This window comes from Dipodomys spectabilis, unplaced genomic scaffold (assembly GCF_019054845.1).
Source record: "Dipodomys spectabilis isolate Male_0828 unplaced genomic scaffold, ASM1905484v1 ptg000187l, whole genome shotgun sequence".
In the NCBI taxonomy this organism is placed as follows: Eukaryota; Metazoa; Chordata; class Mammalia; order Rodentia; family Heteromyidae; genus Dipodomys; species Dipodomys spectabilis.
The window spans coordinates 1858176-1885297 of record NW_024870864.1 but is presented as its reverse complement, the minus strand read 5'-3'; the positions used below and the strand labels follow the sequence as shown (position 1 = coordinate 1885297).

The following is a 27122-nucleotide window of genomic DNA, read 5'->3' as shown; positions in this document are numbered from 1 at the left end:
TTGAGTAGAATCCGCTCACCCACTGCGTCTGGCGCCTTTGTCCCAGACTCTCTGTGTTGCACATATGGCAGCTACAGCCGCTGCCGCCACAGCTACGGCTGCTGGCAAGTGCTCAGATCTGTCTCCTTGCCTGGATTTTCCCTCTCTGGCCTAACTCTCTGTACTGTGATGGCACACTTGGTGTGATTCTCTGGCTTAGAACTGTTCACTGGAACACTAAGACTGCTTTCTATGCGAGAGCTTGTTTAGCCTCAAGCTTCTCCTCTGCCATCTTCCCGGAACTCCGACTCAGTGAATTTTTGCTTTGGTATCTGGATATGTTAATGCTATTTATCTTGTCTTAAAAATTAAAACTTCCTTATTAAAAAAAAAAAAAAGAATGCTTGGGCCTCAGCCCTTCTTCATGTTGAGTTCTAACTCCAATGAGATGGTATTTGAGAGGTGAGTAGGTGGTAAGTGTGGGATACCACAGAAGGTACCCCAGGGACCTCCCTTGCTCCTTCTGTTGTAGGCAGACACAGCAAAAATAAAGCTATCTGTGAACCAAGAGGCGGTCCCTCAGCAGAAACCCAATCTAGGATCACCTTGAGCTTGAACATCCAGCCTCTAGAATAATGAGAAATGAATTTGGGTTAGTTATTATTCCTGTAGTCTATGAAGATTAATATTTTGAGACACAAAAGTAAAATCCAGAAGTATGGTTTATGATAAAGATTATATAGATTAGTGAAGTCTCTGGGTAGAAAACTTTTACTCCAGGACTTGCTACACACATAGCCTACAGAGGCAGAGTCGTATATTCTAACACCTGGACAGACTGTTTTCTCTCTGTTCCCTCTTGTGCACTTGTATGGCCTGACTAAGGTGATAGTTCCACAGTGCCATCATCTCTCTCATTTTCCTCTTTTCCTGAGTCCTCACCCTGTCAGTGGAGTTGGTCATGTGCTACTTTAGAGTTGGCCTCCTGGCTTGCAGAGCTCTCTCATCCTGCATTTGTGCTAGAGACTCAGAAGTCAACTATGTTGAGACGGCTTTGGCCTCATTCAAGCATGACCACACAAGGTTAGTTGAGAGCAGGGATGTCCTTAGAATTGTTTCAAGCTTCTAAGCCTTTTGAGAGTAAGCAAGCTGACAGTGAATAAGGGACTATTGCATATTTGGTGCCCATGACCTGTGAGGCTCAAGGTTAGCCCCTTCTTTCAAGCACTCATTTCAGAATTGTTCTTCTTCTTGGGCTAGTCAACTTGTACCTTTCCTATCCCTTCCAACTTTGCCACCAGCTCCTTCCTGTTGGTAGAAGAAAGTGCTCTTGTAAGGGAGATCTTGGACATCATGGAGATCTCTGGCCCAACATAGGCTGTGTAATGGGTGATAAAAGGCTAGCTGGTTGCAGGGAATTTGAAGGGGGCCCAGTCAGGATTTCGCTGTGTATCATTGGCTTTCATCCTCTCCTCGAACCAGCCAAAGAAAGGCAGCAGGTTTGCATGACGGTGGTGTTTAAGGAATTCCCACCATTTCCAGATCCATCTTTGGGAAAAGTCTTCTATTGCTATAGCAAAGTGTCTGAAACTGAGAAATTTATAAAGAACCAAACTTTATCCAGATGTGGGGACACAAACCTGTAATCCCAGCTCTTGGGAGGCAGTTTGAGGGTAGATTTGACGATATAGTAAGGCCTTCTCTCTCAAAACAAAACATCAAAAACTCCCCACAAAAATAATCAAAAGCAAAGCAAACCAAAGCAAAGCCGAAAAGCAAACAACAAAAACTCTGAAAGACTGGGAATGTGGATCAGTGGTAAAACACTTGCCTGGCATGGACAAGACCCCAACTACTTCCTACTGCTAAATTAATTAAGTAATTAATCCAAAAATTGAAGTTTACTTAATTCATGGTTCTGGAGGCTGGGAAGTCACTTGAGGAACATGGTTCCAAGCATCCGCTGAGGGCCTTCTTATTGCATCATAGCATGCCGGAGGGTGGGCAGCTTATGAGGAGACAGCAAGTATGCTAGCTCAGTATTCTTCCTCTTTCATAAACCACTAATACCACTGATCATGAAGCTTCACCCTCGTGACCTCCTCTCATCCTAGCTACCTCTTAAGTGCTCCACCATGAGAAGATAGCTTTGGGAATTAAGTTTCTAACAAATGCTTCGTGGGGGAACATACTCAAACCACACCAGGGAATTACCATCCTGCTTGAGAAATGGACTTCTAGACACCTATGCTGACTCAGAGCACGGGGAATATGATAGCATGGAGGATGCCTGTCTCTTTCCTACCTAAAGTTCCTTTTCTGGGGAGATGTATCTGGTCCCCAGGTGCTGTTATAGTCCTTCTAAAAAGTCATGGAATATGCGACTCAGTAGCAGGTTTCCTTTGAAGAGGAAGAAAACATCTCTCCAACAAAGAACTTTTCTACAACTTCCAGTAAAATTAAGGGTCCTGGCTTATTCTGGTGGGCACTGGGCAGGGTGATGGCAGGGGTCATGGGAACTAACAGCAGAGCCACCCTGAGCTCAGTGCTGTCTTCTTGCAGGCCACCTCGCTAGCAGAAGTGCTCTGCCTCACTGCATTCTTTGGGAGACTGGTACATTTTGCAAAAATCACTCCTCAAATGGTTTTCTGGAAGGATACAAAAAACATCTGCATCATGGTAACCATTGTGGTGAGTGTTTCCTGTGGTGTCTAGTGGTATGTGTGAGCACAGGTAGAAATCATAGACTTGATAGGCTGCTCTTGCGAAACTTCTGCACATTTGTTGGGTTCTGAACTTGTAGACTTATAGCAAATGTCATAATCCCAACTGCAAGAAGACTAAAAGTGAAAACGCAATCATAGAACAGTAGGACAGTGAAAATATTTTAACATAACCAAGAATACTTCCAAATTAAAAGAAAAAAAAGCCGGGGGGAGGGAAGTAGGGAGGGGAAACACTGAGAGAGAATGAGGGAGGGAGAGACACTGTTCAAAAGGAAATATATTCATACCTGACTCAGGTAACTATAACCTCTCTGTATATCAACTTTACAATAATATTAAAAAGTAAAAGAGTGCTTTATCTCCAATTAAGCAGCAAAAGTTGGAAGTAGAGTTGTGGTTCAAGTGGTAGAGTGATATCCTTGAGTGGAAAAGTTAAGGGGCAGAGCCCATGCCCTGAGTTCAAGCCCCAGGACTGGCTACATAATAAATAGAAGGAATAAAGAAAATGGCTGATCTGAAAGATGTCCATTCAAATAAAAAATATAGATTAAAACAACAATGAAATATCACACATATGCCTATTAAACAATGACAGCAAAGTTGAAAGAAAACAAACCCCCTTATACCTTATTGAAAGGTGGATTGTCAGTTTCTTTCAAAGCCTCCACTGTTTATATACCTGCACTCTGGACCTTCATTCCTAGGAGCTTATCTTCAGGAAAGAAGGATACACTTGAGGTACAGCCATGAAATTGGTGGTGGCTGAGTTGTTCATGATATTGAAAATTTGGAAACAGTACAATTTCTTGACAATGGTCACAATAGATAACATGCTAAATAAATGGTGACACAATACAGACCCTTAAATTGTCATTAAAGACATGTGTGTCAATTGTCAAGGAGAACAGGGTATAAACTAGCCCCTCCAAGTCCTGGGAATAAGATCTGTCTTTCTAACCTAGTTCTCAAGGACCCAGTTCTCAAGGCACTGTCCCCTTTCTGTTGTTTCCCTCTGACCTCACTCCCAAGACTTTTGCTTTTTAAACATGTCTGTTTACTGTGTCCTCCAGCTTGGCCCTTGCTCTAAGTTTTGTCTTTTCAAAACCCAGTCTTTTCTTTAAGGTTGCATCAAGGACTGTCTGCCATGAAGCCTTTCCAGACAGTGTAAGCCTTGTGGATTCTTCCCATTCTCCCAGCCATGCTGGCTCCTTCTGGTCCTTGCTGGTCTAATGACAGTGACTGTGTCTGTGTCTATGACTTTATCTGTTTATCTCCCCTGTAGTGGGCAATCTTTGAAGGATCTCTTGGGTTCCTCTGGTGGTAAGCCAGAGGGACTGAATCACATTGCTTCATGATGGTAGGTTTTGTTTTTTTTTTAATTTCTATTTTCCTCAGATATGCTGAGCTCTTCTTTGGTCTTGTCCTTACAACATAAATTTTTAAAAGATTAATAAAAGATCAATAAAAGTGAAAGTTTTCTATATCCTAGAAATCCTTACCTCTGTTACTATGCTAGACTATCAAACTGAAAAAAAAAAAGCTCAATGATACATTGCTTGGAAACATGAATTGGTATGATGGATGGTGAAGCTTGGACGGAAGACTGGGCTCTGGTCCCAGTTCTTCCCCTGCTGAGCTGGGTGGTCAAGGGCCATGTGCTTACCCTCTCAGTGCCTCAAGATTCTCTAACCCACAAGAGTGCCTCTCTAACTGATGTGATGGTGCTAAAACAAAGTCATCTACAGAAAGCAAAACTCGAAGTATGCTCTCTGAAATACCAAGCCACATTCTAGGTAGGTGACTGTGTTTCTACAGTCCTTTGTTATTCTGATATCTTTGTCCTGTGCCTTCCACAGCTGACCTTGATGGACCTGATTATCTATGGGTCCCTGGAAACTCTTCACATCAGCAGCATTCGATGGTCAAGGGCATTAAGGCCAGTCTTCCTAATTAACTTTCCTGATAGTCGTCAGGTAAAGATATGGTTTATGATACAGATGGTTTGGTGTTGTTTTATTTTCCTTTGTAGAAAATAAGCTGACTTCTTGTAAATGAAATGTGATTTTTTCCCTATAGATACGAAGGGCTTTTCGAAGCATCCGGAATACTCTTCCTGACATTCTCTATGTCTTTCTCCTGTTTCTGTTCAGTATGCTCATTTTCTCCCTCATGGCCTTGAAGCTTTTTGGAGACAGGTAAGCACACATCTCTGGATGCTTGTCCCTGAAATTTCTCCCACTCTGAATCAAGGCAGTTGATAGCCACATTTCACGCATGCTCTTAACAGGGGAAATGTGCATCAGACACAACTTAATTTGTGTGTATGATTTTCATTTTGTGTTTTTGGTTCTTCTTTAGGGGACTGAAGACAGCAGAAGGTGATCCCTACTTCACAAACATTTTAGATATAGCCTTTGAGCTATACGTGCTGGTCACTACTGCCAACAGTCCCGATGTCATGTATGCCTATCCCAGATCTATATTCATGGATGTCTGTAATGGAATTTGTGTTAATAATAGCAGCTGTTGAGCTGAGGGGTAGCTTAATGGTAATGTGATTGCCTAGCATGTGTGGGGCTGTGGGTTCAATCTCCAGCACAGCAAAACAAAACAAAAAGGCAACTTTTCCCGACACTGGCAGGGCTAAGAGAGGGAAAAGCAATTTTCTGTTTAGTCATAATCATTGTAAAGATAGAGAAGAACATAAAATTTTACACTATTAATAGCCTACCCTCGATCTTAAAGCTGCATTTAGATGGTTTTATTGTTTTTAAATCAAAAGCAGTTTGAGATTCCATGCTTAAGTAGGAAAGCCCACTTTCTCTTCCAGAATCTTCTCTAAATCTTGAATGTAGAGATTTCAGTCTTTGTGAAGGAGCCAGGGCCAGTTGCCCTATTCTTGAGGCAGTAGCTTTATCTACAAGAGACAGTAAAGCAAGGGAAACAGCATCTCACCCCTTCCTCTGCAATGCCAGTTCTCCACGCTTGGGAACATTGAGTAGGAGGAAAACCAGGGTTATCTTCTAACTTCCCATTGTTGTGTGATTACCTTGTGAGCAGCTGTGTAGTTACTCAGCTGTGAGCTTGCGGAGCACAGCTGCATGAAACCCATCAGGAAGTGGTGGGGTCTGTCCTCTATGACATGAAGGCCTGTTCCACCAACTTGATCTTGGTTTCATATTAGTCCTTTCTGTCATTGGTGGAAACATAAGCAAATTGGAGTTTCCCACCCTGCTATGTTTCCTTGAGTCTTGCCCTCTAGACCCCCACAGCAAATGATGCCAGAACTCTGTGAGATCTCCTCCTGAGGAAATCTTGTTTCCACTCAAAGTGGTCTCAACATAAGCCTCTTGTCCTGTCACAATATCCTCTCTCTCCCATCTTTTACTCTCTCTCTCTCTTTCCCCTATCTCCTCTCTCCCTGTCTCCCTGGGCACCATCTTTGAGTTTTTGTGCTCAAGGCTAGTGCTCTACCACTTGAGCCACAGCTCAACTTCCAGCTTTTTTTGGTGTTTAATTGTAGCTAAGAGTCTCACGGATTTTCTTGGCTGGGCTAACTTCAAATTTGGATCCACAGATCTCAGCCCCTGGAGTAGTTAGGATTACATGTGTGAGCCACTGGCACCTGACTAGAGGAATGGATTTTTCATTGTAAAGGGTCAAGATTGGATTGGGAGATGGTTAAGGTACTACCTATGGTGAATGTTGGTGTTTCTGCAATGTACTAAGAATTTTAAAGTGGCTGGTTGGAATGAACCGCTTAAGATTAGGAATGGCATGGTTTTGAGGCCCAATTGCACCACACATGCAACTGAGAGGAAGAGATCAGAAGCTTGCTGAACTTCACACACACAGATGGTGCATGTGGGATATGACCAAGGTCAGCTATGTGTGCATTGTAGAACTTGGGTATGAAAATCCAAGAGACATCATTTCCTTCCAGGATGCCTGCCTACAACTTCAACTGGTGGTACTCTTTGTACTTTATTACCTACATCATCATCAACACCTACATCTTCATGTCTGTCTTTCTGGCTGTGGTCTACAACAATTACCGGAAGCACTTAAAGGTAAGTCAGAGGTTGGAGGTTTGTGGGGGCAGAGCACAGTGATTGGGCGGGAGACTGCGAGCATATTTGCTAAATATTTGGAAATGTCCTCTAGTATTTTCTCTGATAGATCTGAAGGTTTTTATTAGCACCATGCTTTCTTCTGCTAAGTGGGGCATTTCTTCATCATTCTTCACAACAAGTCTGATGGAATTGGTGAAAAGAACCATAGATGGAGGTCTTGCCGGGCACCTGCCTGAAATTCCTCCTTAATGCACTGAAATAGCTCATGGATCTTGACAGAATTATTTGTGTGATAGGGAACTGGGAACATTCTTCAAGCTTCTAACTTCTTTGCCTTCAAATAAAGGTTAACTTTCTCTTTGTCTCTCTCTCTCTCTTTCCTTCTTTCTTTTCCTTTCTTCCTTCCTTCCTTTCCTCCCTTCCTCCCTCCTCCCTCTTTCTCTCTTTCTCTTCCTTCCTTCCTTCCTTTCCTCCCTTCCTCCCTCCCTCCCTCCCTCCCTCCCTCCCTTCCTTCCTTCCTTCCTTCCTTCCTCCCTCCCTCCCTCCCTCCCTCCCTCCTTCCCTCCCTCCTTTCCTTCCTTCCTTCCTTCCTTCCTTCCTTCCTTCCTTCCTTCCTTCCCTTCCTTCCTTCCTTCTTTTCTTTCTCTCTTGGTTGCTTGCTTGTTCTGAGGCTTAAACTCAGGGCCTATATGCTGTCCCTGTCCCTGAGTGTTTATGCTCAAGGCTAATACTCTACCACTTGAGCCACAGCAATACTTTTTGGTTGGTTAATTGAAGAGGAGAGTCCCATGGACTTCCTTGTCTCTGCTGGCTTTGTATTGCTATCTTTGGATTTCAGCCTCTCGAGTAGCAAGGATTATAGGCTTTAGCCACCAGCACCCAACAGATACTCTTTATCATATATATATATATATATATATTTACATATATATATTTGATTTGTATATTTGATAATATACATTTATATTCATTTATATTTACTATCATTATTTTATTACATATTATTTTATAACACACACTATAATAACTATTTATTTATATTTTTATTTATATTATACACACACCCATATTTAGTGGTACTGGGTTTAAACTCAGAGCCTTGCAGTTATTAAGCAAGTTCTCAATGATGCCTCCAGTCCTTTTGCGTTAGGCTATTTTACAGATATTTTTACAGGTAGGATCTCATGTTTTTGCCTGGGCTGACCTTTGAACTAATATCCTTCTACCTAAGCATTCTAAACACTTATAATTACAGGAATATATCACCATGTCTATCTCATTAATTTTTTTTTTGGGTCCGGTCGTGGAGCCTGAACTCTGGGCCTGGGCGCTGTCCCTCAGCTCTTCAGCTCAAGGCTAGCGCTCTACCACTTGAGCCACAGCACCACTTCCGGCTTTTTTCTTTTTGCTTATGTGGTGCTGAGGAATCGAACCCAGGGCCTCATGCATACAAGGCAAGCGCTCTACCACTGAGCCACCTTCCCAGCCCTCTAGCTCATTAATTCTTATTTATTTATTTTTTTGTTGGCTGTGGGTCTTGAACTCAGGGCCTGGGCACTGTCCCTAAGCCTATTTGTGCTGAAGGCTAACTTCTTAAGCCACAGCACCACTTCAGGTTTTTGAGTTGTTGATTGGAGATAAGAGTCTCAGGGAGACTTTTCTGCCCTGGCTGGCTTTAAATGGTGATCCTCAGATCTCAGCCTCCTGAGTAGCTAGACTCACAGGTGTGAGTCACTGGCTCCCGCCCCTAACTCTTTTATTGAGATGGGGAGTCAATAACTGTTTGCATGGGCTGGCCTCAAAGTTCAATCCTCATAGTTTCTACTTGTTGAGTAGCTGGAATTATAGCCATGAACCACTGTGCCTGGCTGAAGTGAATGTTCTTAAAACTATTTCTTTTCTGGTTGTACATATTAGACTTATGTTTAGAAATACCTGGATGTGTTTGGTAGGCAGAGTAGGCAGGTTTTTGGTCAGCTTCTAAGTACTTGGGATGGAAGAAAATTTTATTTGCATGTGGAAATTCTCCAGGTCACGTCCACCATTTCCTTCATAGCTACCTGAACATACACCTCTGAGTGGCTGTTTCTTTTATTGTGAAACTTGATGCACAGACAAACTTCATGTAAAAAGGTGACTTTTCTTAAGGAAAGACAACCTTTTAACTTTTTGGTTTTGTCCTGAATTCTCCACTTTGTCCACATATTACCACTCTGGGGCAAGCAGGAAGTTGGAAAGAACTTCAAAGTCTCAGTTTAAGATAAGGGGGTGGGAAAAAAAAAGAAAAGCCCAGGACAAAAAAAAAAAAAAAAAGATAAGGGTGTGGGTGGTAGGGCCAGTCAGATCTTGTGTTTGGCTTCATTCAGGCCCTAAGGAACCTTGGTACCTTCTGACCCACAGGTCAGGCTTTCTCTGGCCTCTTCCTCCCTCTGGTACAAGAGGCCATTCCAGAGTATCTTATGTGTCTCTTCTGTCGCTGCTGGAAGGAATTGTGGCTATGCCTTCCTCTCCCCCTGGGAAATAAACCTGCTGCATGTGTTCATCAGCAAATGGATCTCAGAAGTACTTTACATGCTCATCACCATTCAGATTCTGGAGAACCAAAGATGCTTAAGACCCAAGCATTGCCCTTTAAGAATGTGCAATCTAGTTGCCATCATTAACTGGTAGCAATATTGGGTGACAGTCTTATGGAGCTGTAAGAGTGGAAATAGGAATTCTTTATCTAGTTATTACCTAAAGAGGACTGTTGATTATCCTAGTTTCTAGAAAATTCCCTTTGCTCAGACCACATAGCATCCTGGGCCAATCCCAGCTGTCATTCCCATCTAGGAACTCTTCCTTCACCTCCTCTCCTTCTGCACTGAGACTCTCCTTTTTTAGTCCCTGTTTCTCTCTTCTCAACAGCACACCCAATCTCTTTCCTTTCTGGAATCTACTTCCTCCTGAGCAGAGTGGAATTTGGAGCTGTCCTGTTGCTCTGCTTCTCAACATACAGATTTTCCTCCATGAGCCCCCTCATTGAGACTTGGTAAGAGAGTTTGTGTGGATACAGATAGTGTTAGCTCAGTAGATGGGGATGGAGGGAATAGATACTCGGGTCTATTTATTAGCAGACCTATGAGTGCCTTTTCTTGGTTCCTCCGTGACTTTCACACATGTGGAGTTGAAGAAATGATATTTTGTTGAACCTTTCTACTTCTCTTAAAATACCCAACTCCGATTTTTTTTTTTCCAGAATGAGATTCGCAAATTGGCATACCTAAAACGTCACAAAATGATCGAGGCATTCAACATTCTTAAAGTCAAGGTGGGCCCGGAGTTTGTGGTGAAGGAGGCTGTGTGGAAACAGCTGGCAAAGGTGGTGGTGCCAGACATCAGCAGCTCCCACCTGGAGCTACTTTTGAGGATCTCTGATGAGGGACAGAAGGGGCACGTGGGTAAGGAGTTTTCACCTCTGATGATCCTCTTCCTCGGGCTTTCAAAAGTGGTGGGTCCAACAGCAATGCTACAGCATCTTCTGCTGTCTGTTGGGGACTGGTTCAAGGACTCCCCTTTTCCCCATCCCACTGCGCCACCAGAATCCAAGGATGCTCAAGCCCATTAGAAAAAATGACATGGGCTGGGAAGGTGGCTCAGTGGTAGAGCGCGTGCCTTGCATGCAGGAGGCCCTGGGTTCGATTCCTCAGCACCACGTAAGCAAAAAGAAAAAAACCGAAAGTGGTGCTGTGGCTCACGTGGTAGAGCACTGGCCTTGAGCTGAAGAGCTGAGGGACAGTGCCCAGGCCCAGAGTTCAGGCCCCACGACCGGACCCCCCTCCCAAAAAAAAAATGACATAAGGCATATGACATACACACGTCCTGTATACTTAAAATCATCTCTAGATCCCTTGCAATACCTAATTGTATGAGGTAGCTGACTGAGAAGTAGTTGTCATGATAATTATTCAACATGAATATTTTCTCCTCAGATATTTTTTATGCCAGTCCTGGAGTTTGAACCCAGGGCTCAGAGCTCCTGCTTGTCCTCCACTTCCTGCTCACAGTGGTGCTCTAACACTTGAACCACACCTCCAATCCATCTCTTTTTGTCTGTGTGTTTTAGTTTTTATTTTTAAATTATTATATAGAGGGGTTATAGTTAAAAAGTTACAGGTAGGGCTGGGAAGTTGGCTTAGTGGTAGAGTGCTTGCTTCCCATGCATGAGGCCCTGGGTTCGATTCCTCAGCACCACCTAAGCAGAGTTCAGGTAAAGAGTTGTTCCTCCTCCTCCTCCTCCTCCTCCTCCTCCTCCTCCCCCTCCCCCTCCCCCTCCCCCTCCCCCTCCCCCCTCCCCCCCTCCCCCCTCCCCCTCCCCCTCCTCCTCCATTGTGGGGCTTGAACTCAGGGCCTGGGCACTGACCCTGAGCTCTTTTGCTCAAGGCTAGTATTCTACCACTTTGAGCCACAGAACCACTTCTGTATTTTGAGTTGTTGATTGGAGATAAGAGTCTCATGGGGACTTTTCTGCCTGGGCTGGCTTCAAACCATGATCTTCCAATCTCAGCCTCCTGAATAGCTAGGATTACAGGTATGAGCCACTGGCGCCTGGCAAGAGTATATTTCTTTTCTTTTCTTTTCTCTCTCTCTCTCTTTTTTGTCAATCATGGTGCTTGAACTCTGGGCCTTGGCATTGTCCCTGAGCTCTTCAGCTCAAGGTGAGTGCTCTACCACTTGAGCCACAGCGCCACTTCCAGTTTCCTAGTGGTTAATTGGATATAAGAGTCTCACAGACTTTCATGCCCTGGCTTTGAACCCGATCCTCAGAGTTCAGCCTCTTGAGTAGCTATGGTTACAAGCCTGAGTCACCAGTACTCAGCTAAGAGTACATTTCTTTTTTTTTTTTTTGGGTCTGGTCATGGGGCCTGAACTCTGGGCCTGGGTGCTGCCCCTCAGCTCTTCAGCTCAAGGCTAGCGCTCTACCACTTGAACCACAGCGCCACTTCCAGCTTTTTTCTTTTTGCTTATGTGGTGCTGAGGAATTGAACCCAGGGCCTCATGCATGCAAGGCAAGCGCTCTACCACTGAGCCACCTTCCCAGCCCAAGAGTACATTTCTTTTTGGACAATGTTACCCCTTCCCTCTCTCTCTCCCAGTTTTCCCCTTGTGTTTCCACCCACAATTTGTATAGTTTATTTTCTATTTTATTTTATTTTATTTTTGCCAGTCATAGGGCTTAATCTCAGGGTACTGTCCCTGAGCTTCTTTTGCTCAAGGCTGGCACACTACCACTTGAGCCACAGTGCCACTTCTGGCTTTTTCTGTTTGTGTGGTACTGAGGAATCCAACCCAGGGCTTCGTTCATGCTAGGCAAGCACTCTTCCACTAAGCCACATTCCCAACCCGCATCATTCATTTTCAACATAATGTCTAGTGAGTATCACTGCTTCATTTGTTTACCCTTTGTCCTCCCTTTCCATGTCCCCTTTACCCTTCCAAAGACAGATAAATGAACAAACAAGTCAAAAAGAAAAGAAAGCAAAAACGACTAAGGAAAAAAACACAATACCTCTTGTTTCTGTTTCCTGGAGTTCATTTTGATAAAAATTGTTTTCTATGATCAGATCAGTCTATCTCTTTTGCTGGTTATTTTGAAGAGAGACTCACAGAGTTTTTCTTGCTGGCTTAGCTTTGAACCATGTTCCGCATAGCTCAGTTTCCTGAGTAGCCACATTACATTGGTATCTGGCTCCCTCAAATATTTTTGACCTGTGGTTAGTTGAATCTATGGCTATGGGATCTACAGATACAGAGAACTAACTGTATTCTAAACATTTTAGAGTGGCAAATATAACATAACTAAGGCAGTTTCTAATTGCTTCAAGTCAGCAAGGTGGCTGTCCTTTAGCCTTTAGCCTTTCTGTTTTGTCATTTGAGATGTGGTCCTATTTATAAATTAGATGAGGCTAAGACCGATCTAGTTTGAAAAAGGAATTCATCAGTCTACATTCTATTATAGCTCCATAGATACAGCAAGAAATCTTCCAGTGAGCTTTCTGTCTTAACAGACTTGCCTAATAGTTTACTTTTCACAAAACAGAGGTGTCACTTTAAGTATCATTACCAGAGCAGAGCCAGTTTTAAGAAAGATAGGCAATCAAATTTGTGGGGATAGTAGGTTTTATTTTTCTAGGCAGAGCAGTCCTTTCTGCTAGCTGCTCGCCTTCTGTCTTCTGGGGAAAAATCTCCTCTGCTAAGTAATACTTTCAAAGACAGTTTTCATAACAAAAAGCCAAACAGGACCCCAGCATGTTACCGCATCACGTCAGTACAGGCAAGGGTTGGCAGTACTTCTCTGAGACTTCTCATCTGGGGCCTTGTGGATTTCTAAGTTACATATTGGGAATCTGTCAGTGCTGAAAGTATTGAAACTTAGAGCTAGTGTTAAACTGAGAAACATAAAATCTACATATGGAGAGAGAAAAGGCCAGAATAGAATTATTTTTCTCCCTTGCTATATTTATTTCTTGTTTCAAATCTTTAAAAGTTAAATTTCTAATATTTTAACAGGTACATAATAGCATAAATATTGCCTATATTTATGGGGTACCACTGGCATTTTGTTATTTGCAAAAATGTTTTGATATGTATTACATGTACGTTTGATATGTGTATTGAATAGATAGGCATATATATGTATATATGTACACATGTATTGCATAGTATTTAAGCATTGTTAAAAAGGAGACCATGAGGTAAATATTGTATCTGTAACTGAGGTCCACAGGCCAACTACCATCTGTTTTTGGAAATAAAGTTTTATTGGAACTTAGCCACACTTATTTGTTTACATGCTGCCTGTGGCTGCTTTGGTGCTGTAGCAGCAGAATTAGATAGCTGTGACTGAGACTGGGTGGCCTGAAAAGCCTAGCAAATTTACTGCCAGACTTTTGTACAAAGAGCTTGATAATGCCTAAGATTCAACATTTCATGGCAGATCCTTCCTAACACAAAATTACTATTGTCTTGGGGTTTTGGGGGTTTTTTTTAGTTTGCTTGTTTTGGTTTTTGATCTTTCTTGCATTGCTGAATTTTCTGGATCGAAGGATGTGGATCCAATGAGATTGATGAATTTCCTGTTGATTGAGATTATTTAGCAGCCTGAGATTTAGGCTGGATTCCTTGTAGTGAGCCTGGTAGGTTACCCTGAGCTGTACATCTGGTGGTGGAGCTCACATCCAGATCTTTGGACTCAAGTTATGCATATCTTCTAATTATCTAGGTATATTTCACCCAAGTGCCTTAGACATATGTTACCATTAACCTGTAGGAATGTGTTTTCCTTTTAACTCTACAGACCTGGAAATTGGACAGATCCAAATGTGTTTATTCTTTTTGTCTGACTTCATCCATTGATGTGATATATGGATACTTGTGTGTATGTGTGTATGTCAGTATTGGGGTTTAAACTCCAGGCCAGGGCTCTTTTGCTTATTGTTTTTGCTCAAGGCTGATGCTCTACTACTTGAGCCATGCCTCAATTTCTAGCTTTTTGCTGGCTAATTGGAGATAAAATTTGGAGACAAATCCAGGGGCTTCATCTGCCCAGGCTGCCTCCGAACTTTGTTCCTAAGATTTCAATCACTGACGTAGCTAGGATTACAGGCATGAGCCGCCTTGTTACTGGAAGTTCATGTACAAATAGCTTTGGGAACCAGCTTGATGGGAGAGAGATACTTGGGGTGGTGAGAGTGGCCTGCTAGTCCTGGGCGTTCAGAGGATCATGAGAACATTGGCTCATGAGTTGGTGGATCCAGATGGGTGAAGAAAATCCCCCTGGTACCTTGACATGAATGATGAATGAGCTCCCTGAGTAAGAGTTCCTTCTGCTACTGTGAGTTGGTGGAGGGTTTGAATAAGGACAGGTAAGAGTTCTGGGGAACCTCGGGTTGGCTCAGCCTGCCACTGGCTTCTTGGTCTTTGGGGGTTCAGGTTGCTCTCTGTGTACAGTGCAGAGCTGAGCATCTGTGGTAACTTGGCTTCTCTCTTTGTTAGTGTCACAGCATGAATTGTGGGTCGCCTTTTTGTTTGCAGACAAAACGAACTTTCTCCGCCTGGCTGACCTCCTCAACATCCAGGTGGTCACCATCAACATCAAGAGACATCCGCTGGAAGCCTGGCTGCCACGGGTGTACCAGTCGTCTGTCAGTCTCCTGGTCCAGAGGATGGTTCGGCACAGGCAAGTGACCCGGGGCCAGTTTTCTCCCAAGTTGCATTATAAATAGAAGATTCTTAACACCACCCGGACTGAGTGTGCTTGGTCACTGATGCTTTGAATCCATACCCTGATCACTGCCTTTTGTTTCCCAGGAGGAGTGGGAAAGGTTCTAACACATTACAATTGACCTTTGCTGAGGGAACAGGCTTCTAGATATTCTTTGATGTTTCCTAGGGACTCTAGGAAGACCATAGCTCCCCTCTGTCCCTCACTCTGTCTTCATTTTCTTTGGGAGAGAAAGGATACGTGAGGCTCTGCAGGAGGTGGTGATTTTTAGGACCCAGAACCTTCCATAGATGAGGTGTGTGTGTGTGTGTGTGTGTGTGTGTGTGTGTGTGTGTGTGTGTGTGTGTTGAGATTGCACATTTATCATGTTGCACAGGAATAAAGTAGCCTGATTAGGCACTGGAGAGACTCGTATTCCTTTCAGTGCAATAGGGGATGACAGGATCTCTTTCTTCCTCTTGGGCCAGGATTTTCATCTGGGTTTATGATGTCATCATCTTAATCAATGCCATATTCATCGCCTTGGATGAGAAAAACCCCTTAATTTCCTACGTGGAATGGCTTTTCCTCTCTCTCTATGTGGTTGAGATTCTCCTGAAGCTGTACACGTACGAGCCCAGGGCCTATTTCGGAAGAAAGCAGTTTTGGAACTGGTAAGTATGAGCATTCTGGGGAGAAGAGGGCTCTCTGTGGGGCATGAGGGGACTTTCTGGCACAATCAAGGCATGTGTCTGAAGGCCTGCATGTTCCAGTTTTGAGGGATGACATCATGAGATCTCAAGGGAGGAGACATCTGGTCTCCATTGGTCATGATGTCAGTTCAGACTGGGTCACAACATGATGGAGTTGGAAAGGATTCTTATGACATTTATATCAACACTTCTGACACCAAATGTGTAGGTTTCATCTGTGCCACAAATAGTTGTCAGCTCTCTGAACTATAGTTAGGTTTTCCCAGACTTGGATTCAGTGCTGAGAGTGGCCACCTAGAGTTAGCACCACAGTTACATGGATTTCAGGAGTTCTGACTAAGAACAAGGGATGAAAACCAAATGTGCTTTTTGATTACACAGTCTTTGAACAGCATGTATGAGGAGACAGCATATATGAGCCTGTGAAGCTGGACCAAGCTGTTGACAAGCTCATCCCCTGGCTGGGCATGGTGTCTCCCTGTGGGCGTCTTCTATGGTGGTGGCTGGTGCACTGTGGAGCACAAATAGTCACATGACTGGCACTAAGAAGGGTTGGATCTCAGTGGTCACTGCTCTAAACCTTGTTAGAAAGAGTGTGTTGCTGAAAGGTAACTGGTTGGTCAGTATTGCTCAATGTTTGTTGGCTCTTTGGCATCCTGGTCAGAGAGAAAAGCCAGGACACAATGAACTTGAATTAAAAAGTGACAATGAACTTAGTAAAATGAGTACCCAGAAAGATTGTACTATGTACTCTGAAAATGAATCAAAGTGGTTTAAAAAGATTTGTTGGATGCTGGTAGGAGGCTGAGATGTGAGGATTGTGGTTCGAAGGCTAGCCTAGGCAGAAAAACCTACAAAACTATTATCTGAAATGAATCAGCAGAATGCCAGACTGGAGGTGTGGCCAAGTGGTAGAACTGAATGAGAGCTCAAAGCTCTGAGTTCAAGCCACAGTATCAGAATAAATATGTGTGTGTGTGTGTGTGTGTGTGTGTGTATCTTCATTGTGGAAGACAGCTAGAGTGGTGTGAATCCTTTGTATAAATCTTTGTAGTAGTCAATGGATGATCATAGTCATTAGTTTTATAACTGGATCATTGCTTTGATTAAGGTGCTGCATTCAAAGTTTCTCCACAGCCTATCATATCCTTGGTTTGATCCAGGCCTTCCCCTTCACTCTTAACCACCTTTGCTTTTCCTGTTAGGTTTGACATGCTGATCATTATTGCGGCCCTGCTGGCCACGGTGGCCAATGCCACTATTCAGTCAGGTCAGTGCCACCAGCCTTCAGCTTTCCTACCTGCCAGGACCCATATTCAATACGTCTTCTTTGTTGAGCATCCATCCATACACTGTTCAGATATGGAAAAGTGTTATTGAAAAATTTTATTGAAAATATTCCAAAGGGTTGGGAATACAGTTCTTTGGTAAGGTACTTTCCTAGCATGCATGCGGTTCTGAGTTCCATCCTGAGCACACACACACACACACACACACACACACACACACACACACACAGAGGTTCTAGAATGATGGTGGCTTTGTGCAGTATTTCTGAGACTGTATTGATCTACATCTATGACTATCACACCAAATACTCAGCTCTCCACACTGGACCTCAGTCTCAGGACTGAATCTACTCTTTGACTTTCCCGATTGGGCCTCCCTCTGGGGTTCCAACCTTAGCAAGAACCTTGCCATTTGCCTGGAGGTGGCTCACACTGATAATCCTAGCTACTCAGGAGGCTGAGATCTGAGGATCGCAGCTAGAAGCCAGCCCAGGACAGGAAAGTCCATGAGACTCTTTTCTCCAATTAACCACCCAAAATCCAAAAGTGGAGCTGTGGATCAAGTGATAGAGACTAGCTTTGAGCAAAAAAGCTGAGACACAGTGTACAGGCCCTGGGGTCAAGCCCCAGTATGACAGGAAGGAAGGAAGCAAAGAAGGCAAACAGGAAAGGAGAGAGAGAGGGAGGGAGGTAGAAAGAGAGAGGGAGGAAGGGAGGGACTGAAAGAGGGAGGGAGAGAGAGGGTGGCAGGGAGGAAGGGAAGGAGGGAAGGAGGAATGAGAGGGAGGAAGGGACATAGAGAGAGAGGAAGGGAAGGAGGGAGGGAAAGAGAGGGAGGGAGGGAGGAAAGGAAAAAAGGAAGGAAGGAAGAAAGGAAGGAAGGAAGGAAGGAAGGAAGGAAGGAAGGAAAGGAGGGAGGGAGGGAGGGAGGGAAGGAAAAGACTCCTGAATCCTCCCTGCCCACCAGTTTGCTTCACAGGGATGGCTCAGGGTGAATCCTGGGCAACGCCTGTTCACCAGATCCCAAAGAGCCTCAGATGTCATTGACCTAAAGGGGCATCTGGAGGCTCAGTGGACATGCAGGTGGGAATTGTGATAGTAAAGTACTGTTTCTTCTCCAGCAAGAAAATACAACAGTCAGCAGATACTGGACATTGTCTTGATATTGAGGATACTGCGTCTCCTGAGAGTCATTATCAGCATTCAGAGGTACCCAGGAAGCTGGCTCTCTGTCTCCACCTGGAGGCTCCCTGGTGGGAAGAAATCCTGACTCACAACTGCAAATCCCTCTGCCTTGAACCCAGCACCTGGAGGACCTGGGGATTTCTGGGAAGTGGGGGCAGCAGGGAACAGTGAGGTTGGGTGAAGAACACTCAAAGGTCAGCGTCCTGAGAGCAGGCACCATGTGGGTCACTGTCATCCCTGTGACCATCCCTGTATAGTGACTGGGTTCTGATGGCAGCTAATGTTAGCTCAAGGGCACTGACCATTTCCTTGTTAATAAACCTTGCTAAAGGGACATGTTTTTAGGCCTGGTTTTTGGAGAAGACTCAGAGAGGTTATCATTTCCCCAGGAGAACACAGCTAGGAAGAGTTGAACCAAGATACAAACCCAGGAGTATAAGAGTATGACTCAAAAGCCTGGATAAACTCTAGCCTCGCTTTTTTGAGGGGTAAGAAGGTATACTATGGTTTGTACTTGAGGCTTTAAACTTGCTAGGCAGGTGCTTTACTGGCTGAGTCACCTCCCCATCTCTTTTTTTGCTTTAGTTATTTTTCAGATAGGGTCTCATGCTTTTTGTCTGGAGCCTTGCTCAGAACACAAGCCATCTTCTTTGTAGTTGGCATTACAGATGTGAACTATGATGCTAATCTTGTTTGTTGAGATTGGGTCTTGCCAGTCTTTTTGCCCAGGCTTACCTCTTACATGATCTTCATGTACATCCCTCAAGGCCCGCTCATCCAGAAAGTACCCCATTATAGACAGAGAGCTCCAGGGTGGCCTTGATCAGGCTAGACTTTGATGGGGGAAAAGATGGAGGGGCGGGGGGTGAAGCAGCTGGAGGCTCAGGAGCTTTCCAGTCCGATCATCCACCTGTGCTTGTTGGAGAATAGTTCTGTAAGTCCCTTTTTGATGTTTGTCAAGCCTGCCTCACTTGCATCTGAGAAACAGCTAGCTAACTTCCCTTATTCCTGGTGGGTGACAAAGCCAAGAAAGCCAATCTCTTAGAGGACAGATAGAGAACTGGGGAGGGGCTGTTGAACCAAGTGTGCTCATTTGGGGTCAGTTTTGCTCCCCATGTTCCCCCTCACCTCATGTCATAGTTTTGTTTTACCCTAGATTCCGAGTGATAGTGACCACTCTAATTAACATTGGCCCTACCATGCTGACGTTCGGAGGACTTGTGTTTGTAAGTAACTGCTCTCACTTGCGATTCCATTGGGAGGGAGTAGGAGATACTCATTTCCAGCAGCTCTTATAAGGCATGTTTTATTTGATTTCTTCTTTTTCTTTGTTTCCTTTCTGGTTCTGGGGTTGGAACTCAGGGATTTGAGTTTCCCGCTTGCTCAACTTGATGCTCCACCTCACAAACCACATTTTCAGCCTCGTTTAATTTTATATTTGTCAGTGGCGGGGCTTGAACTCTGGGCCTGGGCGCTGTCCCTCAGCTCTTCAGCTCAAGGCAAGCGCTCTATCACTTGAGCCACAGCACCACTTTCTAGCTCCTTTTGTCAAACTAGAATTTTATTGTTATGATTGAGTTATTGTACAGCGAGATTACCATTTCACAATTGAGAATTCGGGTAATGTGGACATTTCTCTTTTGGGCAATGTCACTCCTTCCTTCACTTTCCTCCAGTTCTTGGCTCCCTCCCTTCCCACATAGGGGTATAGTTCATTTTCCACATAGCCTATACTGAATACCATGATTGTATTCATTAACCCTTCCTCATTCCCTAACTGTACCCTCTTTTGCCTTGCTAAAAAGCTAAAAAAGCAAAAAAGGCATACACAAACACCACCAGGAGCCTAGCTTTTTGCTGGTTATTTTGGAGATGGAGTCTCAGAAACTTGTCTGCATGGGCTGGCCTCAAACTACAGCCCTCTGTATCTTAGCCTCCTGAGTAGCTAGGATTCCAGGCATTAGCCACTATACCTTGCAAATTTCTTTCTTTCTTTTTTTTTTTTTTTGGTCGGTCGTGGGGCCTGAACTCTGGGCCTGGGCGCTGTCCCTCAGCTCTGCAGCTCAAGGCTAGCGCTCTACCACTTGAGCCACAGTGCCACTTCCGGCTTTTTTCTTTTTGCTTATGTGGTGCTGAGGAATCAAACCCAGGGCCTCGAGCATGCAAGGCAAGCGCTCTACCACTGAGCCACCTTCCCAGCCCCACCTAGCAAATTTCTTATTGTTTAAACATAAAAAATCCCCACAAAATATGACACATGCCTCAGACATGGGCATATTAGATTCCAGCAAGTCTTATATTTATTTTGTGATAGTACTGGGGCTTTAACTCAGGGCCTTCAGTTGTCATTTAGTCTTGTGCCACTTGAGCCACACCTTTACTTCTGGCTTTGTGTTGGTTAATTGGAGGTAAGAGTCTCTAGAATTTGCCAGCCTGGGCTTTCTTCAAACTTGAATCCACAGATCTCAGCCTCCTGAGTAGCTAGGCATGAGCCATTGTGCCGGAGCCTGCCGGCAAGGAAAGGGAATCCTGATTTAGGGGGCGAGGATGAGGAAAAAGAAAAACATAAAACAAAGGATGGGGTCGGGAGGTCTGCAGCTCAAGACTGCACCACCTTTTATTTTTAACATTCCCTAATACATACTATTAGAACTATATACTCTCTCTCTTTCTCTCTCTAAATTTATATATATATATATATATATTTATATATATACACACACACTAATATATACTATTAGAACCTGCCTGTCTTAGGTTGGGTGGATAGCCTTGTCTGTCTTACCGGTCATCCATCGGAACTTCTTCAGAGCGAAGCCAAAGGCCCTGTCTTAGGTTGGTCAAACTGGCACCCCCTCTTACCCATCTCTGGCTGCAGTTCCTCTTGGGGAGAATTCATTTATATGGAGCTTGATCTTATGTAGCTGGCTGGCTAAACTCATAAGAGAGTTTTGCAGTGCATGTATGATACAAGGAAGGCATAGAAAAACCATCAGCTAAAGCATTCCCGGGCCAAGCAATGACATTAGCAATCCTTTAACAAATCAGGGAAGGATATAGCATTGAAATTGTTTAAACAGTTTTTTAGCAGATTTTTCCACTTTAGAGTCCAGAGGTAGGGCTTGTTCTAATCTGGATATTTGTCTGTGGAGTTGAAAAAGATCTAAAGGTAGGTCATTATGGTGCCAAATACCATTGAGATGTGCTACAACTTTTTCCCATGAGTAATTTGATTCATTATATATATGAGGGGTAACACAAATAAAATCAAACCTGGCATGACAGCGCACTCGCTGTAAAGTTTGCAGAGCACAGACTTGTTCTAAAGATAATACTGACTCATACAATGCTTCTAGTTTTTGTTCTACCTTGTCATCAACCTGGCCTTGAAAGTGTAGAGCCAGTTTAGTATTATGAGCAAGCTGATTAAGATAATGGGCAGTTGTACATATTTTATTAGGTCCACAGCAGCTGCCACTGCGGAGGCAGCTAACAAAATAAAGGCCAAAATATCAGCTACAAGTAGCCCAACAAATCGGTGAGGGCGCATTAGTTCTTTCAATTGTCTTAACACCTGAATGCCAGGATCTTCATATCAAGTTTCAGAAATATTTACAGGAAGCATAACAAAAGGTGGTTGTCTAACAATAAGTATGGATTCAGTTATGCTGTGATACGAGCAATTAGTAAAAGAACAATTAGAGCAGGTAACATTAAAATAATTAGCTCCTACAGAAATATTAAATGGTCCATACATAATGGCATAGGGTAGTGATACACAACTAATAATTTTTTTTAAAAAAAAGGATGAATGGGTCCAGATTATGTTGCTAAATGCAGCCAAGAGCATTCAAACATGTTGCTGAGGATGCCCATTCATCCACCACAGTCCAAGATTGTACTTATTAGTAAGATTAGCTCCAGACCAGTCCATTAATTGAGAGTTAGTTCCAGAAATATTGGTAACAAATGGCTGTACATGCCTGCACCTTATTGGATGAAGCTCTACTATTTGTGAAGAATTAATGCAACGGGGTATCATATAGGATGGAATAGAATTTGCATAAACTGGGTGCCCAGTTGGCAAAGATGTCATCTGTATATTGCACATTTGATTTTTGTCCGGGATCCAAATTTTATGAGTCATGGATAGCATTATAATACAGCCTGGAATGGAGCCTTTAGAGCTGGTGGTAAAGCATAAAGGAGTTCCAATGCCTGAAGCTGAAATATCTCCCACCTTGGTGTGCTGGATGAAGGGATCGGGGGTTGTACTGTTGGTCTATTGACGTGAATGAGTACTTCAACCCCCTCCCAAGTTGTAGGGTGCACAGTCAGGGGATCCGGCATGTAAGCCCAATATGTCAGGGTTTGTGTCATCTGTATGAGCCTCCACAATCCTAATGCAATGCTCAGACAACCAGTGGGATTTATTTTCTTCCTGAGAAAAAACACAAACATGTCCTCGACCCCATGTTAAAACCGGATCGGGCCCGTGCCAATCACCTGTTAAAGGATCCTTCCACTTAACTTGGGCAAAAGCTCTTTGCTCTCTTTTTTTCCCCCAAACTGCTGTGCTGCGGAAAGGCCATTACAATCGAAGCTTTAAAAAGTTAGTACAAATAAAGTGTGAGAAGAATATTAACAGGAGAGAAGGGGTATAATTCCCCCCTTTTAATTAAAAAAAAATGGTGTTTTAACAGCCCGTTAGCTTGTTTAACAATTTCTTGTCCTTGAGGATTATAGGGAATACCTGTAGAGTGAACAATCTGGTAAGATTTACAAAAAGTTTGAAAAGCTTTCCCGACATATCCTGGAACATTATCAGTTTTAATAAGTTTAGAAAGTCCCATAGCGGCAAAGCAGTGTAGGGAATGAGCAATACAATATTTGCTAGTCTCCCCGGCAAGAGGAGTAGCCATAATAAAATTAGAGTAGATATAGGGTAACATGGACAAAGCAAAGCCATCCAAAAGATGGAATCAGGCAGGAGTTTAGTCTACTTTTTCTACATTGGACATGGTCAGGGTAACTATGTTGATTTCCTCCAGGTGATTGTCAGGCTGTAGCAGCAGCAGCAGCAGAGTCTCTCTGTGGCTCCAAGGGACTGTCACACCTCGTGCTGGGCTGTAAATTTCTACACAGACTGGTTAAGGATACAAGTAATACATAGGCTTGGCAGGCTGTGGCCCCACTGGTTTTTAAGACCATTTAGACAATAGCCCAGGACAATTTACCAAGATGATAACTTTTTTAACTAGATAGTTCTTTTAATAAGGCTGATTTTTTAAGGCAGATATAGAGGGCTCAGGCCTGTACTACTATTTTCCATGCCTTTTTCTTTTGTCTATTTTGCCACTTTTTTTTTTATGACTCTGGTCCTTGTTCTTAAAAGGGGATGATAGGCGAAGATTCATCTTCTGTAACTTCTTCAAGCTGACTCAGGGCTGTTGATCCTACCTAGACAGGAGCCTATAACCTTAGTCTATTTTACAAAGAGGTTACCAGGGTTAGATGTCATTAAGAACAATATTTTAGCTTTTGACAAATGCATAGACTTTTTCTCCAGCTACAGCAGTGTAGCTTGTTTAGCACTCTGGTTTGTAAAAGCATCTTTAGGAATGTGACCTCTAGTGACCCTAACAGTGCCTAAGTCACCTGTGCAGGCCTTTAGACAGATATTAATAGAAACACACTCTCAGGTTTACAAACTTTTTCTTGAACAGATAAAGTTCATGTAGCTGGAGTTACTGCCAATTAGGGCTTTTGGCACATACAGGGGTTGGGATTTAAACCATCCCCCATATTTTATAACTTTAGCTTTTTAGTACTATCACATATTACTAACAAGCTTCTGTCCCTACAAGGTAGATAGTCATGGACATTAGGCATGCTTACAAACTATCTTTCCATGGCCTCCTGGCTCTGACCAATTTTTGAAGGGCCACTCACAAATGACTCTAGGATCTGACATTATTTCTGCCATCCAAGCAGTGGCTTACTGCCTCTGGATGCTCCTCCATTGCTCTTGTCCCAGTAGTGTCTTCTCTACAGTGGGATAAATGCCTTGGTATTTCCCTTTAGCTGGTCACTGGACTTGAACTCGGGGCCTGAGTGCTGTCCCTCAGCTCTACAGTTCAAGCCTAGCACTCTGCCACTTTGAGTCCCAAAGCAACTCTGCTGAGTAGCGGCGACAGTCTCATAGGGACCTTTTTCTGCAGGGGCTGGCTTCAAACCAGTTTGTAGATCAATGAGTCTTATAAAAGGCCACTTTACTCCAGTTAAAAGCAACAAGGTGGTCAACATAGAAGTAGCTTTTAAGCATGCTCTTACCTGAAACTTATTAAGAGTCAAAGTTACATCTGACAAACTTATAAGAATCCTCTGTGCTTTGCTCTGGGCTTGCTGGAAACTTAAAAAAACCTATGAGAGCAAATTGGAATAGCATTTAAGCAATTATTTTGATAATCCTAATTTTTCCACTTTGAGGCAAATGTTAAGAACAATTTCACTTTTAAACTTTATATCCAGAAATCCATTCCTAATTTTTAAGCCTCTTATTAATCCTCTTATTAATCTCTTTTATTATTTTATATTTTAGTTTTTAGTTGCATTTTTAAAAAAATATCCCTTAAAATCTTGAGGCCAAGTGTCACTCATTGTCTCTTGGCTGCTTGTTTTAAAACAGATACACATTAAAACTTTTAAACTCAAATGGCAATTTTTCTTTAATGCAAGAATTACAATCACCATCATGATACCAAGAAGCTAGACTTAACAATTTTATGACTTTTAAAAACATATCCTAATTGTAGAACATCATTGAAAGCAAGTCATATTATACAAATACATTTTTAACCCTTTTTTTAAGTCCAAGGAGCAGCTTTAGCAATACTAATCAGATCATTACATCACTAATTTTTACCATCATATTTCTAGTGTTTATCTGTAGAGAAAAAGGACAGAACAAAGATGCCTCCTATGGAATGGGCACGCACCTAATCTCACTCTTTAGGGTTAGATGAACTGCGTTTGTGCCAGCTTCTCCTTTTTCACCATGCGTGGAGTTCTCCCATGGCCCATCCCACCATGTATGACCAGCTGAACTGCACTTTTGCCTGTTTACCCCTTACCCCTAAGATAGGTCTTTAAGGTCTTTTGTTGGCTTTTTAAGGTTTTTCCTTTTCTTATCTCTTGGTTTTTGAATGAAAATACACAGTTTTAGACAGACAGAACAAGTAATGTCTTTGACAGTGTTAAATAAACTTTTATATTTGAACTCCTAATATTTATCCCCAAATTTTAGCCAAGGGACCTAAATTCCAAACAGCCAATGCATTTTTGTTAAGCCAGATAACTTGATTACAGCGTAAACAGCCTTATGCATTTTAAAATACCAGATTTTTTAATTTGTTAAGTTAAAGAATCCTTAAAAAGTCATTTAAAACAATGTGAAAATTCTTCAAAATTTTTGGTAATGTCCAAACCTCATAACCTTTTGAATTTTAAACTTAAACTCACCCAGTTGTTACAGCATGCTGACAATTCTTATCTTGAACATGTTCACAAACACATACAAAACACACACAGATCTTGAAATGTGCAAAAATCAAAATCAGTTGTATGTCCATTTAAAACTGGTACCAATTCTAAAACAGAATGAGACAAGACAACAACCAAAGGCTGAGTTGGGGGCTAATGGGCCCCCAGTTTATCCCTACCTCAGAAAACATAGAACAGAAAACACACTGAAGTAAACAAGACAAACAAATGGCCACAAAGACAAAATCAGGTCTCAGTGAATGGGGCGACATCTCACCACCATTCACAAGTGGGACTCAAACCCACTTACCAGGGGACTCAAACCCCCTCTACTCACCTCTGGAGGATTTTTCTTTTAGATTCCTGCAACCGTTGACCCAGGGGCCTTCTAAGTGGAGGAGAACTCCCAGTCATCTTGGGGCAAGGGAAAGAAGTCCTAGCAGCCATCCCCTCAGACTGACAGGTTCTCCCCCAAACTCTGACCCCCTGGGCCAAGGCCTGAGGCTAAGATCTTGCTGGTGTCACTTGCAGGTGGTCAGTGACAGTTTCATCCGGCTGCGAGTTCTCCCTGCCGGTCTTTTTAAGTTATTGTTAGATCCTCCAGGTTCCTCACCCCCATCACCCCCCTACTTCTGGATCCAGAGAGGGTGGAGGAGGTAGCAGTGAAGGGTAGAAAGGGGGGTCAGTTTAAAGTGTAAGTAAAAAAGAAGGAGCTAGAGAGAAACAGCTATTAAGGGGGTGTTAGGCAGTCTCCACCGGGCTCTCGCATCAGGATGAATCTGAGAGGAGAAACATTCCAAGAATTCCAGAATACATACACACAAACATTGAGACAAAACACATTTACAGCATGCGCGTTGTAGACTGTCAGACAGAAAGTACCGCACTACAGACGGGCCCAAATGTCCGCACTAGTGGATTGTTTACCCTTATGGGGATCCAGGGGAGGGTTCCCACCGGCCCAGTTGGCTGTCATATAGCGAGTCCGCCAAGACCTCTTGCCAACCCCAATACAGAACCTGCAGGCTACACAGATACCAGACAATTACGAAGCAGCAATGTTTTAACTTACCGGTCATTTGCATCATAGTGTCCCTGAATCCTTTTTTCCAATTTTTTTGCTAAGTTTCTAAACTAATGGTTCCTTCCTCCAAGAACCAGGGGCATAATTCCTCAACAAAGTGAAAGAGACATTCTAACTGACTCTGTGCAACTTTCACTCCTTGATCATGAAGCATGCCCTTGAGAGCCTGCACATAAAGCGTGGGGCTGTTACCTTGCCCCATAATATCTTACTCCCGACTATACTCTCTCCCGCTCTCTATTTCAAATTTCTGGACGTCCTCTTACCTTAATGGGGTCCTCTGCCGTGA

The 27122-nt window shown here is 43.2% G+C and overlaps 1 protein-coding gene across 1 annotated transcript in view; it reads left to right on the top strand.

Moving 5' to 3' along the window:
* The window catches only part of LOC122121374 (two pore calcium channel protein 1-like), a 57343-nt gene that overhangs the window by 24855 nt on the left and 5366 nt on the right, over nucleotides 1-27122 (top strand). Inside the window, exons 4-14 of the mRNA XM_042695554.1 lie at nucleotides 2542-2670; nucleotides 4562-4678; nucleotides 4782-4900; nucleotides 5064-5165; nucleotides 6649-6775; nucleotides 10017-10218; nucleotides 14852-14996; nucleotides 15509-15694; nucleotides 16939-17003; nucleotides 18144-18231; nucleotides 19364-19433. Of these exons, the coding sequence (XP_042551488.1) occupies nucleotides 2542-2670; nucleotides 4562-4678; nucleotides 4782-4900; nucleotides 5064-5165; nucleotides 6649-6775; nucleotides 10017-10218; nucleotides 14852-14996; nucleotides 15509-15694; nucleotides 16939-17003; nucleotides 18144-18231; nucleotides 19364-19433 (1350 nt within the window). The remainder of the gene's footprint in view (nucleotides 1-2541; nucleotides 2671-4561; nucleotides 4679-4781; nucleotides 4901-5063; nucleotides 5166-6648; nucleotides 6776-10016; nucleotides 10219-14851; nucleotides 14997-15508; nucleotides 15695-16938; nucleotides 17004-18143; nucleotides 18232-19363; nucleotides 19434-27122) is intronic.